General features: G+C 37.3%; 1 protein-coding gene across 1 annotated transcript in view; it reads right to left on the bottom strand.

Moving 5' to 3' along the window:
- Positions 1–13,378: 13,378 nt before the first annotated feature.
- Positions 13,379–17,571, bottom strand: part of shmt2 (serine hydroxymethyltransferase 2 (mitochondrial)) — a 30,463-nt gene continuing 26,270 nt past the window's right edge. Inside the window, exons 10-12 of the mRNA XM_084737419.1 lie at positions 16,743–16,898; positions 15,867–15,974; positions 13,379–15,177 (exon numbers count right to left, since the gene is read on the bottom strand). Coding sequence (XP_084593545.1) covers positions 15,050–15,177; positions 15,867–15,974; positions 16,743–16,898 — 392 coding nt within the window. The 3' untranslated portion in view covers positions 13,379–15,049. The remainder of the gene's footprint in view (positions 15,178–15,866; positions 15,975–16,742; positions 16,899–17,571) is intronic.

Raw genomic sequence — 17,571 nt, 5'->3', positions numbered from 1 at the left:
TGTCTCAATGTCAGACCCCTGGGTTCTCCTAATATGCTCCTTAATAGACAATCTATGTTTCAGACCCTGCATGGGCCCATTTATGTGTGTGTGTGTGTGTGTGTGTGTGCTCCTTTTAAACAGCAATATGCCTCCTGCAACAGTGTGGTGACCTGCCCAGTGGGTATTGTCTGTTGCTGGGTGATGATTTGTGTGTATGTGTGTGTGTGTGTATGTGTGTGTTTGTGTCAGATGCACAAAACCTGCTGACAGGTAATCAGCCGGGCCAAAGCATCACACAGGGGCATAATCACAAGGTCACACACACATACACACACAGAGGGGGGACAGTTATTATCCAACCCGAACAGCCTCGCAGGTCGTTGTGATTGCATTGCCTCAGTGTGTTAGTATCAGTATAAAACTTCTAAGGCCGAGGGTGACGCACACCAGCAGCCCACCATCAAACAATTTACTAATTAGGAAAAGAGCTTGTAGAGTATGGTGATTTTATTTGTTATGTTGTATCTTCTCTTCTCTTTTTTATGCCATTCACATCCTACACATTTAGTCTCCAGCACTTCAAATGTGACTTCACCTGAACACACTGTCCCTCCTTAAAGGGATAGTTTGGATTTTCTGAAGAGAGGATGTACGAGGTACTTATCCATAATGCCTTTTTTACACTGGACAAAAAACCCACTAGCACCCACAAACATCTGGCTTTTGTCTTCAGTGGGAAAGGGTACAATCGACATTCATCCCCAGGTGAAGTGACTCTGCAGTAGACGCAAACATGTCACCCAAGTGGACACACTAATCTTTTTCCAACAGAGGAAATGAAGGCTTATTGCCTCTGTCAGTAATTAGTTTGCACCTGCTTGAAGGTGTGTTTTGAATGCACTCATCTTGAGTCAGCCATTATTATGAAGCAGCAAAATCAAGAAATGTTGTATTTTCATCAGCAGTAACTTAACACATCTCCTATACAGCTGAAAAAATAAGGCAGATACCTGAAAGTACAAACAGGGACACAGGAGAGGAATTGTACTTCAAGTCGCAAAGATTCAGTTAGACACTACAAAGTACTGAGAACTGAACACAAACCAAACAAACTCCATGCAAAATCAGTCATTTTACTTTGCAGAAAACAGGGGTTGCTAGTCTACCATTGCCTCAATCTGTTAGTTTGTTTGTGTTATTGTGTGACTTCGGTGAATCCAGAACTAACCCTTTAAAAAACACTGAAGTCACGCAATAACACAGCAGCAACAGCTTGAGGCAGCGGCACACCAGCAACTCCCACTTTCTGTGAGATAAAATTACTGATCTGACCCATGGAGTTTGGTTGGTCATTACTTAGCTTCCATGCTGGTACTCCTCTCTGCTTCTCCAAACTGGGGGCGGGCCAATTGTCATCTACTGTAGGTAATACACTGACTATGGATAAGTACCTCATACAACCACGCTTCAAAAATCCCAAACTATCCCTTTAAATGTCAGTTCTAAGCTTTCTTTAATAACATGTTTTGCTTGCCTGCTTTTAGTAATTTTTCCAAATCATGCTACAGATAAAATAGGACTATAGAGCTAAATTACTACATTCATAAGGCTTCAACTGTTAGCGACTGTGTCAACAAACCCACGCAGTTCTTCTCCAAAACAGCAAACATTAAGGCAGACATGTAATCTGAATCAGGCCTCAGAAGGCAGTGAAGTATGGCAGTGTGTGATTAAGATCTCAGTTTTACAAACACAGGTTGTGTTTGTCATTTTTCCACCTCAGAAGTTGAAGTGAGAGCACTTTCTCAACAGACACTTGAGCACTTGTCAGTGAGATCGAGGTAAAAATGGGGGGGGGGGGCGGAATTGAGAGAGGCCATCTCCTCCTCGATTACATCCTCTCTGACGAGCAAGAGTAGATATTTTTAGATGAGGATTAATTTTAATGGGCAAGATAAGAAGTGAGTCGTGGGTGGAGGAGGGACGAATAAATAAGTAAATAGGACACATGCTGCAAAACAGGAGGCAACGGTGGCAACATCGGGGTAGTGTGGCTGTTGTTGCGAGGCCCTGGGCAGATCCACTGATCCAGTGGAGATAGCGGGGCCTTTCATCCTTTAATGTTTTCTCCCAGAGGTGGAACATGAAAATCAAAGAGCAAACCAGTGTTTGTCCATAACTCTAAACAGAGCGACCTTATGCAGGAGAGGTTGTCAGGTTAGATGATGCTTTTGTTCAAACTCTTAATAGACTTTTATTCCCAACAAAATATTCTGAGACGACAAGGTGCATGTACTGCCCTAAAAAGGGCAGACTCACAAAACCATATTTTGCAAGTTGTTGATAAAGGAAATCTGCTATAATGTTTCTAGTAAAAATTAAATATATCTTAATGTAGCACATTTCAGGTTTCTCTTTAAAATTTTCATTTCCACAGTACAATGGTCACCTTTTCACAACAACAAGTGTCATCTTGGTGGCCAAGAGATTCAAGCAAACCATGAAATCACAATGTCCCTTATCCATGTTTTTTAGAAAAAAATAAATAGGTAAATCAAAAACATTTAAAACATGACGTCCCCAAATTAAGCTTGCATTTATATCAAATGGCCAAATGTTGCATCTCAAAAACAAAACTTTTTCATGTGTATTTTGTCCATGTTTACAAGATAAGATGAGTTTCTTTGGAGCGAGAACTTCAGATGCTGTCACTGCTGTACTCATTCTTGCTTGCACAAGTGCTACACATTGCTCCTTGGTACCTAAAATTTAAGTTAGAAAAAGGTGCATTTCTCTGCATAGACCTACTTCCTGGTTCAGCTGGCCATATGACGAGGACACTTTAAGTATTTGTGAGAAAATGTACACTTATTTATTGTGGTACATATCTCAACTTTATGTAATCTTTATTTTACATGCTTACTTGGCATTATATTATAATATATAATTATATTTTAATATATATTTTTTTAATGTATGTTTTACTTTAAACAGGTTGAGGTGTTTCTTGGTTTCACTGTACGACATAAGAAAAACAAATATGTAATACATATCCATAGCCTTTGTCAGTGGAAGGAACTTTTTTTTTTTGTCAGTTGCACAAAACAATGGCAAGAAGAGCTATTCTGATTTTTCTAAATCATCTGTATTTTTTTTTTTTTTACTCAAACTTGGAGTACAAATCATTTTATTATTAAGTATTCTGTCTACAAGAAAAAGAAATAAGTGGATATCTGAGGGCGGTACTACCAAGCAAGATTAATGTGTAAGCAAGGTATGTTGAGACTTAAGTCAGAGTTTTCAATGTCACAAAGGTGGCTCTCTTTTAACCTGCCTGGTTCACCATGGTAACTTATGGTGAATTTCTAAACTGGTTGGGAGCAGGTTATGTTCAGAGTTTCAGATTAAATCGGCTGTAAAAGCATTACACTTTCACTGATTCTTTTCCTGATTATATTCTTTATGAGCAATACAGATTCTAAACTGAGGGAAGACGTACAAAGTTGCTGGGCTGTGCATTCACAAATTCACTAGATAAAACCGGATTGTCACAGGAACCTCAGTTTGGTGATGCAGTCATTTTTTCCCTCCATGTGCTTCAGGTCATTTTAACACTTTAGATGTTACACAGTAGATCATCCACACATTGAGGTAGAATGAAGGAGCTACAGATACTTTGTTTCTAAAATTGATCCTGATTTGCTGCCAAGTCTGGGGACCATTATAAGTCTGGTCAGACCAACAGCATCGTGTTTAAATTTGCTCTATAAAGTTTCATTCCTTAATGTGCATTTGTCATGTTAGAAATAAACAAGAGGCATTAAGAACTCATTAAGTCGATCAGCAATTTTTTTGCCAGCATTCCTCTCGTCTTATTTGCAGCAAGTTGCTTTTTGCTAATGTATATTTTATTATATTCTCCATAGCTCTCCATTATAGTAACCTGTTCATCTTGACTGAAGTGGGTGGCTCTGTGCAGAAGAAGAGTCAAATGATGCCCTAAATAGAGAGCACACAGAGTCTGAAAAAGAAACCCTGGGTTAACAAAGTTGATAGCCGCCGCTGTGATGCCCGTTATCTGTGATCAGAGTTTGAATTTTTGCCGAGCCAGCTCATTCAAAGAAAGCCTGGTTGTGTTGAGCTTCCTTCATAGTACAGCCCTCTGATCTTACACAGACGGTTCAGCAGTGATTTCTGTTTATGCTGTCCCATTGCAAATGTTTTGAAAATGACTTTTTTGAGTTAGTCTAGAGAGAATTCATAGTGATTTTTCTTCCAGGAAATTCCACATACTGCATCTTTGATGTGGGGCAACTGCTTGTTTCACAGGCTACTTTTAGTATTAATGTAGGTTAACATTTATCATTATTATTATTATTATTATTAGTAGTAGTAGTAGTAGTAGTAGTAGTAGTAGTAGTAGTAGTAGTAGTAGTAGTAGTGGGAGTAGTAGTATTTCTTGTAAAATCAATTTTAATGACACATGTCAGCCTCTGTATCACCATATACTGACATGGTTTTGTATTTCAGTATTTTTGTGTGATAAGAATATCACAATGCTTTAGCAAAGTATTCAAACTTTATGTAAGTTTGCTGAGCTGACCAATACAGATCCATTAAAGTACAACACAGGAGAGCAACTTGTGAACACAGAGAAAACAGACAGCACATTCCTCTAAAAATATGACAATGTACAAGGTAACATCCTGCCTATATGAATTGCTAAATATGCCAGCGGCATGTTTGTAATATACAGCATGAGAATAGCTCGCACTGTGTGAAAAGCAGGACAAAGAATTATGCTGCGTCGGCGGTTCCTAGAATCCCTCATCGCTTCAGGAGTGAAGAGAGTTTCCATCGAGTTAGAGGAGGTGAAAAAAAAAAAACAGGTTTCAATTATTGGCCTCCTGCTGCAGGTTTCCTGCAGGTGTGACAAAATGTTTGTTTACTTAAGGTTAAGCTAAAAAAAGGAAATGCGTGTATAAAATAGGTATAACTGGCTCTCTTTCAGTCATGCAGGCACAATCACACTGCCTACATTAACACACACACACACACACACACACACACACACACACACACACACACACACACACACACACACACACACTCTTACAGCTTCCTGGATTGCAGTGAGTGTCAGATGTGGTTTCCTCTCCCACATCTGGGACACTATTAGACAAATGAGTGATGGTGGAAAGATGTTCTCGTCCTCCTGCGTACAATCTTACTGTCATTAATCTAATGTATATGGAAAGAGAGACATATCCTTTCTGTCAAATACTCTCACTCCACCCCCACCCCAACATTCCTCAAATTAAAGCCAAATGTTTCATTGAAGAAATGGGCCTTTTTTCACAGCAGACATTTTGACTCATGGCGAAAAAACACAGGTGACAAGTTACCCAGTAAGCCATGACATTGACAGTGAGCCAGCATGCACAACACCAGGAACCACAGTAAAAAGTAAAAATTAACAGCCTGTGCACAGTGCTGCTACAGTCAAAGTCAGTGTACACTGTCTGGTTTTGCTGCAAGCCAAATTTCAGGCAGGACAGTAAAGACATTTGATTCCATCAAACGTTAATATTGTATTGCTTTAAATATTTATTTATTTATTTGATTTGCATTCAAAATCCACCCCCAACAAATACATAAAACATTTGCCTCAACAACAAACATAATACGAGGGATGAAGCGAATTATTATTATTATCATTATTTTCTATTTAGTGAATAAAGTCAAAATATCCACAATAGTGTTCCATGTTCAGTGTTCGTACCAAACATTGGAAGAATTTTACAATAAAGTTGAAAAGTGGAAATCGTATTTCAACTGTATTCTCAAAATGCAAAATGCAAAATGCAAAATGCAAAAAAAAAAAAAAAAAACTTCCTCCATTTATATTTGGTTTTCCTTATGCCTGCCAATAATACTGAAAGTTTGACTTTAAACTAGACATTTTGACTTTATTTATCTTATCCCTCTCAATTTTTTCTCTTACACTTGGCCATATACACCCTGTAAACCCTTTGTAAATGGAGACAAGTGATTTTAATTTTGCCTGATGAAATCTCCTCTCAGGACGATGTGGGCATGTACAGACTACATTGATTGCCAGAACAATAACTATGAATATATTGTTTTAAAAACCATTGTATTTTTTCCTGTATTGCTGTCCACTTGAGTTAGAACATTTTTTTTTAAATGATGTACTTATATTTAGTTCTTGGTGTGGATGGCTCTTTAGCTTTGTTGCATTTGTTTGGGCACAACCAATGCCACCTTTTTAGCACCGCATATAATTCCGATATTTCCTTGTCATGTATTTTAGTTTTTTTTTTGTTTTTTTTTTACATTTTACCAAGTTTAATTAAATGTTCCTCCACCCAAACATTTCTACATGTTATCCATTCCTTCCATCCATATCCATTCTTATGTTTTGATATGCCTTATTGTGCAGAATTTGTCTAACTGTTTCTACAATAGTGTTACAGGAATAAAAGTTTTTATTGTTATTAGCAGTAGTAGTGGCAGCAGGTGAAGTGCTACTGAAGGATTAGGATGGGGATTAGGATTATTGTACAGACAGACACCCACGCCCACACTGAAGTGATGCCTCTTACACTACGAGGAGTGCTCATGTTTCATTATGGGATAATTACAGTGCATTAATGTGGCTTGGATGTCTAAATATGAGTGGAACATGATTATAACCACACAGCTCTTCCTATCTATTTTTAGATCTTTTCACTATCGCAGCAATTTCTGCCATGTTTAATTATGGCAGGTATTGAAGTGACAGAGGTACATTCAAGCATTCATGCAAACTGTATCTACACATATACTGTACACACAAACATGACAGACTGAAGTTACATTTCTAATTAATTGCTGACACTGTCATTTATCCCTCTCCTCATTAAACAGACGTGATTTATTGTCATATCAGCTACCAAGGGAACTGAATTTTATCATCTTTTCATTTCAGATTTCATACATTTAACTGTGTGTGTATGTGTGTGTGTGTGTGTGTGTGTGTGTGTGTGTGTGTGTGTGTGTGTGTGTGTGTGTGAATTTCTCTACAACAGCAGAGGGCAGATTAGAGGGGAGTTTTAAGGCTTTGATATATGACCAACATTATGAGGAAATGTACCAGATGGGTAATACTGTGTACAATTATGACAATTACAACTGAAGAGCACTTTTTCATAGCACTTTTTCTTGCTTATGGACCTATTCATTTTACAGAGTGATTTTACGATCCATTCTGCTGCTAAAAGATATCGCTCATCTGCGTTGCTTCTCCTCAGGAACGGAAAAATTGTGTTAACTCCTCCATGGGGTAAAGAGAATACTCCATTATATAAAATGACCAACAAAAAACTGCAGCCTTAAAATCCCCCCACCTCAGTACAAACAGAACTGTGTGTGAACGTTGCTCGCAAGTTCACTTGTATACATACTGTCGCTGAAGAACTTTCTATTATTAGCATTATTCAAGAAACCGTCCTTGTCTTCTATTGTGTTGTGTTAGAATTAACAACACAAGTAAAAGATGTATGACACTTCTCCACCTCCTCTCACTGTACAAAACTGAAGCTAAAATATCCTGGATACGTCATTAGGAGCAAGAGTATACGCAATATCATCAAATTTTATATAATCAAATAACTAATTCAAATCAAACTGATCAGAAATATGAACACTAGAAAAAGTATCAGAGTGATAAGAGCTATCTATAATGATAGAAACCATCTGTGGGACAAATTTTTTGCTTTGATGTTTTAGTTTGGCCCATATCATTTGGGAGGTAGGATTTATGACCTACACTGCAGTCTGCCACCAGGCTTTGGCCTCACTTCGTCCATTGCAATATCTACAGTTTATGGCTCCAGTGCACAGAGATCATATTGGTTCAGTAGGTATCAATGACAAAAATGACAGAGGGATAGAGTGAGCATCTCTTACCGATGCACAGATCACAGTTACAACTGCAGGCACTGCAGTTAATCTGCTAATCGGGCAGAAAGGGTCATAAACATATTCTGGTTAATAGTGGATGGGTTGCAAGTGTGAAACAGGGTACATCTCAACATCAGGAGACGCTGTGTGCACAATTACACAAGAGGCACAGCATCACAACTTCTTTGACTGTTTAGTCTATTTCCTCTGGAGCATTTCCTATCATATCAAGTATAACTGCGATTTTTAGTTTTGCTGCTTAAATAAAAACATTACTGTGTGCATTAAAACACTTAAAATTAATGAAAGGAGTCTCTCTAATCATAAAAGTAAATCTTTAAAGAATATATTCATCCATAAACACAACATGCAATAAAGAAATTCCCCGGAAATCTTGTGCTGCACCACATAAAGTGATAGTAGAGGTGCAACAATGGGCCTCTAAATGGGAAATGTGTGGGTGGATAATTAATGCTTTCATGTGGATTCAGATGAACTGTGCCAATCTGCACATCACTAGCAGTAGTAGTTTGCACAACAGGCAACTGTTGATTAAATATTGTTCAGAGATGACAAACTAGGCTAACCCATTAGTGTGGATTGTCCAGTACTGATGCTAATCATATTGAAGAAGTGTCCGACTGTGAACCAGACCTGACCCTATTTATCACAAACACTAACACTGAAGTTTAAGTGAAAGCACATTTAGTCATCACCGTTTGTAGTCAGAAAATACTGTCAGCATGTTTTGCCTTGTTAATAGTTTTTTTTTATATTTAAGAAAGAACAAATTGTCTTTGGGGGAATATCAAAAATGCTCCTTTTCCTCTCAATTGGCTAGAAGAGCGTGTTTGTGTCTCTGTTTGATTGACAGCAGTGTTCATCTTTGTAAGTTGGATAAGAGGGAGACATTAACAGGAGAGTTATGAGTTGGTGTACAAAGTTTGAATCTCTTGTGTTGTATAGCTACAGCTTCATGCAAGATTTGTTTGGCTGTTTCAAAAGGTCTCATCTATGTAGATTTATACATATGGCATTCTGTCAGAATACTGCAAAACTATGGCACTCCATCATAAAATCAAAAAAATATAAGTTCCTCCCCTTTGGTTCCTGATTATTTTCTTCAAAAGGAGAAGATGTCATTATTTGACATTGTTTTGTTGAGCCATTTGTTGAATACAGATACAATAAAAGTGAAAATAAGGGGGAAAAGAACAATGTTATGGAACTTCAAATATTTTACTCTGCAAAAAAAGATCTTCTGCTTTCCTTTTTTAATAAAAAAAAAATAAGCCAGCCATGACCTAAGGATGTGCAAAAAAGAGAGCACAGTGACAATTTACTATAATTAATGACCATGATTTTCCATGCTAGAATTTCCAAGTTTTCACTAAACAAGAATCTCAGTTTATTTTCAACTCACCAGGCATTATCGCCAAATATGGTGTCCATCAACTTTTATTTCAAATAAACAAAAATATGACGGGTATAGAAGTAAACTATGCTTCCTCTTAGGCAACACCCACTCATAATCAGACACTTTGTATGATTCTTATCTATGCCCTGACAATACATGTTCAAATTAACAAAAATACCAGAGCATTCAACTATTGCTCTACCAATGAATATGTACAGACTAGAGTAGATACATTATTGGCTTCTAGTCTCTGACCTCTCCCCTCCTCAAGCAAACATTAAAGTCAGCACAGCAGAAACAGTGATGTGATAATAATAAACAGGCGGCACTGTTACAGGAGAGCTTGCAAATTAGCAGACGTGCCAATAATATATCAGTAGTCCGTTCAGTCTGTTGGTAGTCCTAGCTGTTACATCCAGCTCAGTACAAAACTAGCCTGCACAAGCACTTTGCATAAGATTAATAGCTATTAACAACACAGTTATCAGATTATGACTGTTGCTGTGGCTTTCACAGTCTTTTAATAGGATTTAAACAAGGATGTAATGTAACAACTGTGCGCTCAGTCATCAGAGAGAAGAGCTGCACTGCTAAAAGCTTCTGATTGGGTGATTTAATATGTATAGTTGGTTGAGTTCTTAAAGATGTGTTTCTTCATGTACTGAACAGTTCTATAGTCTATTATTTAGGGAGGTGAAATAAGTAAGTCCAAGCACATAAGAGCCTGACCAGCTTTCAATATTGCAATTATTGCCTGTAATATGCTGTCTGGAGATACACTGTCTTTTTCAATTGTCTATATTTGTAAATAAATAAACAGAAACAAAAAACTGGGCTTTTGGCAACTCCCTCAAATGTATGGAGGACCATCTACTGCCAAAATAAATAAATAAATAAAAAATAAAATTAAAAATCCATTAAATTCAACAAATACAATACAAAAATTTAATGTAGGCATAAATTAATTTGTAACATGAATTGATAGTTCTGCTTTTATTTGGTGTTAATGTTTATGTTTTATTTCAGTATTGTTTTTCCCTTAGTATTTTTCCCTGTATTCATTTATCCAAACGTATTTACTTCTGTATTTGTTTTTAATATATTTTTTAATGTATTTCAAATTGGTTTATACATTTTTTTTTCCCCCGTTTCATTTGCTTCTTACATTTTTTTTTTTTTAAATACGTTTCTTTTTGCTTTTTACTTTCCTTTGGACTATGTATTTCAGTGTGCGTTTCAAATTTTTTCCACACTTTTTTTTTTCCCCATTTGCTGTTTTTGGTAAAATTATTGAAATGAATACCTTTGAGCACACTAACCCCTTACAAAATGATATGTGATATGGGGCAGCAGAAGACACACTGATAAGTAGAAGTATAAATAAGAGAACATTAGATTCAAGTATGACATGAAAAACAATAAAGCAATGTGCTGTTTGCAAGGCAAAAGTCAAGTTTGACTCTAACTGCATGATATTACTTGACAACTTCCATTGAGTCAATTGGAAACCCCTCCAAAACAACAGCAGCTCGTGACAATTATACCACTGGATTCCAACATGTGTACACAGCTTCTTCAGGTGCTAAACAGCCAACCAGTTAACCTCAACCACTATGAAAACTTCATTCAAAATGATTACAGAAGCATCAGACCAACAGCAACCAGCAGCCACCGAGACAACAGTTGAATCACATCGGCGTGAACAAACAGCAGATACAAGAAAGCTTTCAAACAAACAGAGCCAAGACGGCAACTCATAACAGCCATGCGAGCACAAAAAAACAAACACTTACCTGGTGAAGCAGTCATCTTCTCGGACAGTCGCTACATTCATTGGAAAAAAAGTTGTAACGATCCGAAGTTGTTCACTGTAGCTTTTCGGGCCTGAAATGGCGGTTTGAATCCGGTGTGAGTAACGTACGTTGAACAGAACTGCTGTTACCATACCAACAGCAGCTAGCAACAGCGAAACTAGCTAATGTTACATTGAGCCATATTATCTACTGTTGGTTAGCTTCTTTATAAAATGCCATATGCGCAGTGAAGACAGCAGCAGTGGCGGACAGTGTGTTCAGACGGATTACCGGGTGAACAGGTGAGTTGTGAACTTGTGATGCCGCAGGTGAACACACCAAACATGGGCGGTGGGCATGCACGGTTTAAATAACCCGCCCCGTCAAGTAGGGTGCGTTAGATTTGTGTTGCAGCCCTGAGTGAAGTGGCACCACCAACAACTAGCTAGCTCTGAGCTAACTCACAGGCTTTGTTATCATTATTTTTTTAACTAACAAATTACAGTCACCTAGCTGTTATATATATGTTAGGCAGCCATAGCTATTTTGCAGTCCTTGTGTCTGGTTAGGCTTTTAAGGGATAAAACACAAGATACAACAGAATAAAGCAGACAAGGAAACTAAGAATAAAATATGCACATGGACAGACAAACAGTAGTAAAAACAAAACATGGACAAACAACCACTACAAACAGTAACAAAAACAATTACTGGAAACAGACAACCACTATAAACATAATTGAGACAACAGTAACAATACAATACATATAATTACAATACAAGCAATACCAAGACCTCAATGCCAATGACAAAATGTGCCTGATACAATATTTGTTGCAATACTAAAAACAAAGAAAAATGACTAGTTGTTTTTTAACTTTATCAAATAATATGATGTGTGTGTTTGGATTATGTGTCTACAATGATATAAGAAAAAGTGCAACAGTCAGTAGCAGTAATACAAAATAAACAGTCATGCAAAAATAAAAACAGTACAATAAAATAATTATAAATCAAAATATTCTCACAGTCACATACACACACACACACACAGATACATGCTCACATATATACATATATTTATTTATTTAGTTAGTTATTCACTACAATTCACTGGGCTATGTGAGACATGCTAGAGGCCTAAATAAAGCTGAGCTGAGCTGTTTTGAGGTCTGTTTCCCCCTCTGATAGTGCTTCCCATGGAACCACCTTGAGGGGTAAGGAACTGGTAAGGAATTAGGTTAGGTTATGGTAAAGGGGTAGATGATGGTTGGGCAACTGATAAAATTCCAGTTGAATTTTGGTGAAATAAAGGTCAGCATGATAGTATTAGCACACTCTTGCTAATTTTCCCTGCATAAATCTTATTCATTCAACTTAGTTTCACACCGTATTTTCCCCTGGTCATCCACACCCCCCTGCAGTGACTCTATGCCACACCAGTGGTGGTGGTGTTTGAGAACCACTGGTGTTAATAAAGCTGAGTGGAGTTGAGCTGTTCTGAAGTCTGTTGCCCCTTCAGATAATGTTTCCCCTAGCGCCCCCCTGTGGAGTTTGGAATTAGATTAGGTTATGGCCTAGCCTATAAGGATAGCACAGATAAAGATGTTTGGGTTAGGGTAGGGTTGGGGTCAGGTTACAGTAAGGGGAAACATATTTATATGGACAGACTTTGACGCAGCACTGGCACTGGACCCTGTAAACAAAGTATGGCTTAATTTGACTAATTGTAGTTAAACCCCTGGCCACAATTGAAAAACATTTAGGACTGAAAATAATTTCCAAGCAACAGTGGAGGAAGTATACCCAAATATTATAAGAGATTATATCAAATACAGCAAATACTCAATATTTTAGAAGCAAATCATGTTTTGTATGTAAAATCTTATTTGTAAATCACCTAGATATCAAATAAATAGTGGAGTAAAATGTACAGTATTTCCATTTAGTGGAGTAGATGTATAAAGTTGTATGAAATGGAAACAAAGTACCTAAAAGATGTACTTGAGTACAGTGAATATATATGGTTATATCTCATGAATGCAAAGTGGCATGTTCAGTAAAAAGTCATAAACAAACACATCTGCTCCATCATTTACATCAACATAAGAATATTTTGACAAAACGATGTTTCCAAACACTAGATGTCTTTTAAACCTGTTTGGTTCTGACAAAGAAAGTGACAAGTGATGTATATCAATATAAATGACATCACACAAACTATTGTTTGCATTCTTACGTTTTATTGAGACTCAGCTATTAATTAAATGTTAATTAATAAAAAAGAAAGTTAGTTCAAACTTGCTGATGTACAATGGCTGGCAACATATCAGAGGTGATAACAGACAAACACTGTAGTAAAATACTTGGTTGTATATTTTGGCAAAGTCTAGTCTATTGGCTCTAAATGAGGTGTGATGTGGATGGTTTGTATGATTTGGTTCACTTGAGAAGCTGTTTTGCAAACAAAGAAAGTAACCACACCATCTCTAACCCTTTCCACGACTGTGCGTTAAGACCATTTCACAAACAGAAATCTTCCTTCTTCACTGATGCAGTGATAATGACAATAGTTCCAATCTGTGAACCAGATAGACAACACAATACTCTGAAAATGTTTTATCAAATTAAGCTGCTTCACAGTTTCCATCACTGAGCCCCAGGGTGAAATGATACTTAAATCAGGCAGTTCTACTTGACAAATCGCTTTTCTTCTAGTACAACAAATCAGCTGATGTTGGAAACCTTCAGATGTTTGTGAAGTGATGGCAATTAGATAGTTAACTCTTTTTAAATAAGACATAGAAAAGTATAAACTCTTTGTAAACACACTTAAAGGAAAGTATGAAATAATCCAGTATGACATCTCTGTTATTCCATTTGGTAGAAAGCAATTAAAATCTGATATTGATAATATGCTAGAAGAAAAAAAGATGAAGTAGTTAAAGCAGTGTAAAAAGAAAATACCTTTAAAAAATAGATTTTCACACAAGATGGATATAGTTTTTTTAATTCAATCTAATTCCCCTTAAATTCTACTGAAGCACGTGATATTTGATAGCACTGTTTGTGATTTGTAGGGTTACTATAGTGGATTATAGTATATTTAAAAAAATTATTTACTCTACCACCTGTGTAATCTCACTTGGACCCTTCTAGTATAGAGACAAGTTAAAGGTCTAACCTTCAAAAATTATATTCTTTTATAACATTTTGTATTAATTTCTGATTTTAAAAACGAATTTCACCCTCAACAGTTAAAAGGCAGAACACCTCTTCATCTTGTGAAACCTCTTTGTGTACCTTGTTTCATGAACAGAAAAGGACAGTTTGACAGTTGAAAGCTACCATGCACATATCTCTATGTAAATATAACATACATCAGTGACATTAGTTAAGACTCTTTACAGCAGTAAGACTCTTCAGCGCGTCTTATTAAACAACTAATTATACACTAATCAGTCTGACACGACACTACGAGCTGTTGGTCATTGTTTGACTGGTTTGATTTGACATGTTATCGTTTCTTCCTCCCACACATCCACATTAAAAAAAACTGGTGGTGTGAAAACTGAGAGAGATGTTTACACATACAATAGAAAATAGGTATTCTTCAGCTCTACAAAATATGTCCAAGTTTATTGTTTCTTTACCTCAACATTGAGGCCATATATTTTTTTTTTTTTTACAAGAATAGATTGGTGGATTACTGCAAAGAAGTGTAAAAAAAATGTGGTTTCCCAGATCTGATTGGAAGAAGAGAGTCCTCACGATTCACAGGCACCAACCACATTTCACTACCATGATGTTTCTCCGTTCTCCTTGCAAACTTTGGCCCAGCCAGCTTTCTGCTGCCTGGCTGTTATGCCCCCCGAACTCTAAACTGGCTTGTTTAATGGTCATGGAAGCCCGGCATGGGGAAGGGCCTGGAGAAAGCTTCAACACGGTGGCGCAGTTCAGCAATGCGAGCAACTGTCTCTGGATCCTGAAGAAGGAAGTTCTTGAAGTCCTGGAGCTTTGCTGGAGAAGACAACAGAAGAGGCAGAGAACAGGCTCAGCTAGTTTTATCACCACTGGTGTTGTTTTTTTCCCCCATGTTTCAGTATCCAGCAGTTTAATATAAAATACAGCATTTAGTACTATCTAAAGGCCCATTTACACTGGACCAAAAACCCACTAACACCCTCTAACCCTCTAATGTCTTAAGTGGGAAAGGGCACGTCGGCAACAGGGCTGCAATTTTTCTTAATTTTCCTTAACCAATTGTTGAACACACTGACAATTCATTAATCATTAAAACTGACTGAGATGCAAAATGCATGTGTTTTTCTCAGTTCAAGTTCAATGTTAACAATTCTAGCAGCACATTAGTTACGTGAAACAATCTTGATTCAGTTTGATCTTCTTAGAACAGGACTATCCATTTGGATCTGTGTATTTAACTGATTAGGCATTGTGATGAGTCAGGCATTCATAAAGCAATGGATAAACATTTAATTTCCTATAAATTCTTCACAATAAAAGCCCTGAAGCTTGGGGGGCAACAGCATCACAAACTGAGCTACTGGGAATGGAAAAGGACCAAGACGCCTTCTGGTGTGAAACAGTGTCATAAATACACATTTTCAAGCTAATAAAGGACCAAAAAGTGAAGCACATGTTCTTGCTTACACTGGGCTTTGTGGTAATCTGTCTCCCTTTTCACTTACCCGTCTTTTTCTTGACATCGAAGGCAATCTTGAAGCCCTCATCCATGAACTCAACAACTTGCACAAAGTCAGCTTCTTTGAACTGTCTGGAGGTCAAGGCTGGAGCACCTGGGATGATAAAAGACACAAAATGTGCTTGAAATACAAAGTAATTATTATTTCCTTTTGCTGTTACAGGTTCAACCATCTCTAGTCAATTTTCTTTTTTTTTTTTTCTAATTAGGAACCATATGGTCTCTGGGAAAAAAAAACCTGGAGCTTTTTGAAATTTCAGTAATGAATCTACAGAGACTCCAGATGTGTCAAACCTACATAGATGCTGATTGATCGGTAAGGTGTAGTTCAAATCTCAATATAATAACTGTAAAAAGTGCAGTACATGGTACTGTAGGAGGAGTGCCTCGCCTTAAGACAATGCTAAAAATGTGGTGGTGGAGATGTGGAGCTCCTGAACTTCCTGGAAGATGATTAAAAACCCAAACATGCTTAATTAATCATGATCTGCTCAGTGCTTGTGGCTAAATTGGTGGCTGACTAATTTCCATATGCAGAACTACATGTTGAAAAACTAAGTAAAACAGATTAGGTGCAGAGGATGTTAAGTGAGAAGTGTAAATTTGGCACAAAAACCCTCAACTTGTAGTTAGACACTGAACACAAAATGCTGAACAGCTGACACGTCCATAATGATCCTGACCATAACTGCAATCATTTCCAGGTGTTTGGAGATTATAAACTTTTTAAATATACAAATCAGCACTTTATTCTTGTTTTTTTTTTTTTTTTTTATGCGGCTTGTGATCATACCCTTTATAAGTATGACAAGACCTTGTCTGAGCCAAGCTAAATGTAGTGTTACATGGAGCTGTTACTTACCTAGCCTGAGGCCACCAGGAGTCAGGGCGCTCTTGTCCCCAGGGCAGGTGTTCTTATTGGCAGTAATTGACACGAGCTCCAGCACCCGCTCGGCCCGAGCTCCGTCAATGCCCTTAGGCCGGAGGTCCACCAGGACCAAGTGGTTGTCGGTGCCGCCTGAAATATTCGGAATTCTATGTAAAAACTTTTGAAGAGGAGGAAAGTCCAACCCTTCATAGTGTAAACTCAAAATTCACTTTTAAGCCTTTGATCAGACCATCTCAAGTTTAGTTTAACAGATGTGTTAATGTGCTTTCTGTTAATCTGAGCACTGTATTGATATGTTTTCCCCATTTTAGGCCAACATGAGCAAAAGATGGACAAATTAATATTGACTGAAATTACTTTAGTCCATTTCAGCAGGGAATTCACTAACATGATATATCTTACAGTCTTACTTTAACTATGTTCTCTTGTATTGTCTCATATATGCTTAGCATAAGCACCAAATACACACTCAGCTGGCAGTTTACTGGATACAACTAATGCAGTCTGATACATATTTCTGAGGCTACAGTTCATGGTGCTGTTGAACTGGATTGCATTATACAGACGGGTGTTTCTATTACATTGTCCAGCCTTTTTATATCAATACAGAAACACCTCAGTTCAGCGGTACCACAAACGGCATCCTTAAAATGATCACAGTTGAGTCAACACCTCTTTAAAATAGTTTCAACAAAAGACTGGACATTATAACAGTCACGAACGTAGGAATTATTGAAGGACTGCTGTATTAGACAGCATTACTTTTAGCTAGATGTACCTAAAAAAACTGACAACTAAGCGC

The sequence above is a fragment of the Lutjanus erythropterus genome, chromosome 2 (genome assembly GCF_056507025.1).
Source record: "Lutjanus erythropterus isolate fLutEry1 chromosome 2, fLutEry1.hap2, whole genome shotgun sequence".
NCBI classification, from domain to species: domain Eukaryota; kingdom Metazoa; phylum Chordata; class Actinopteri; order Lutjaniformes; family Lutjanidae; genus Lutjanus; species Lutjanus erythropterus.
Note: the sequence above shows the minus strand (reverse complement) of the source record. Positions and strands in the feature narration are given on the sequence as shown.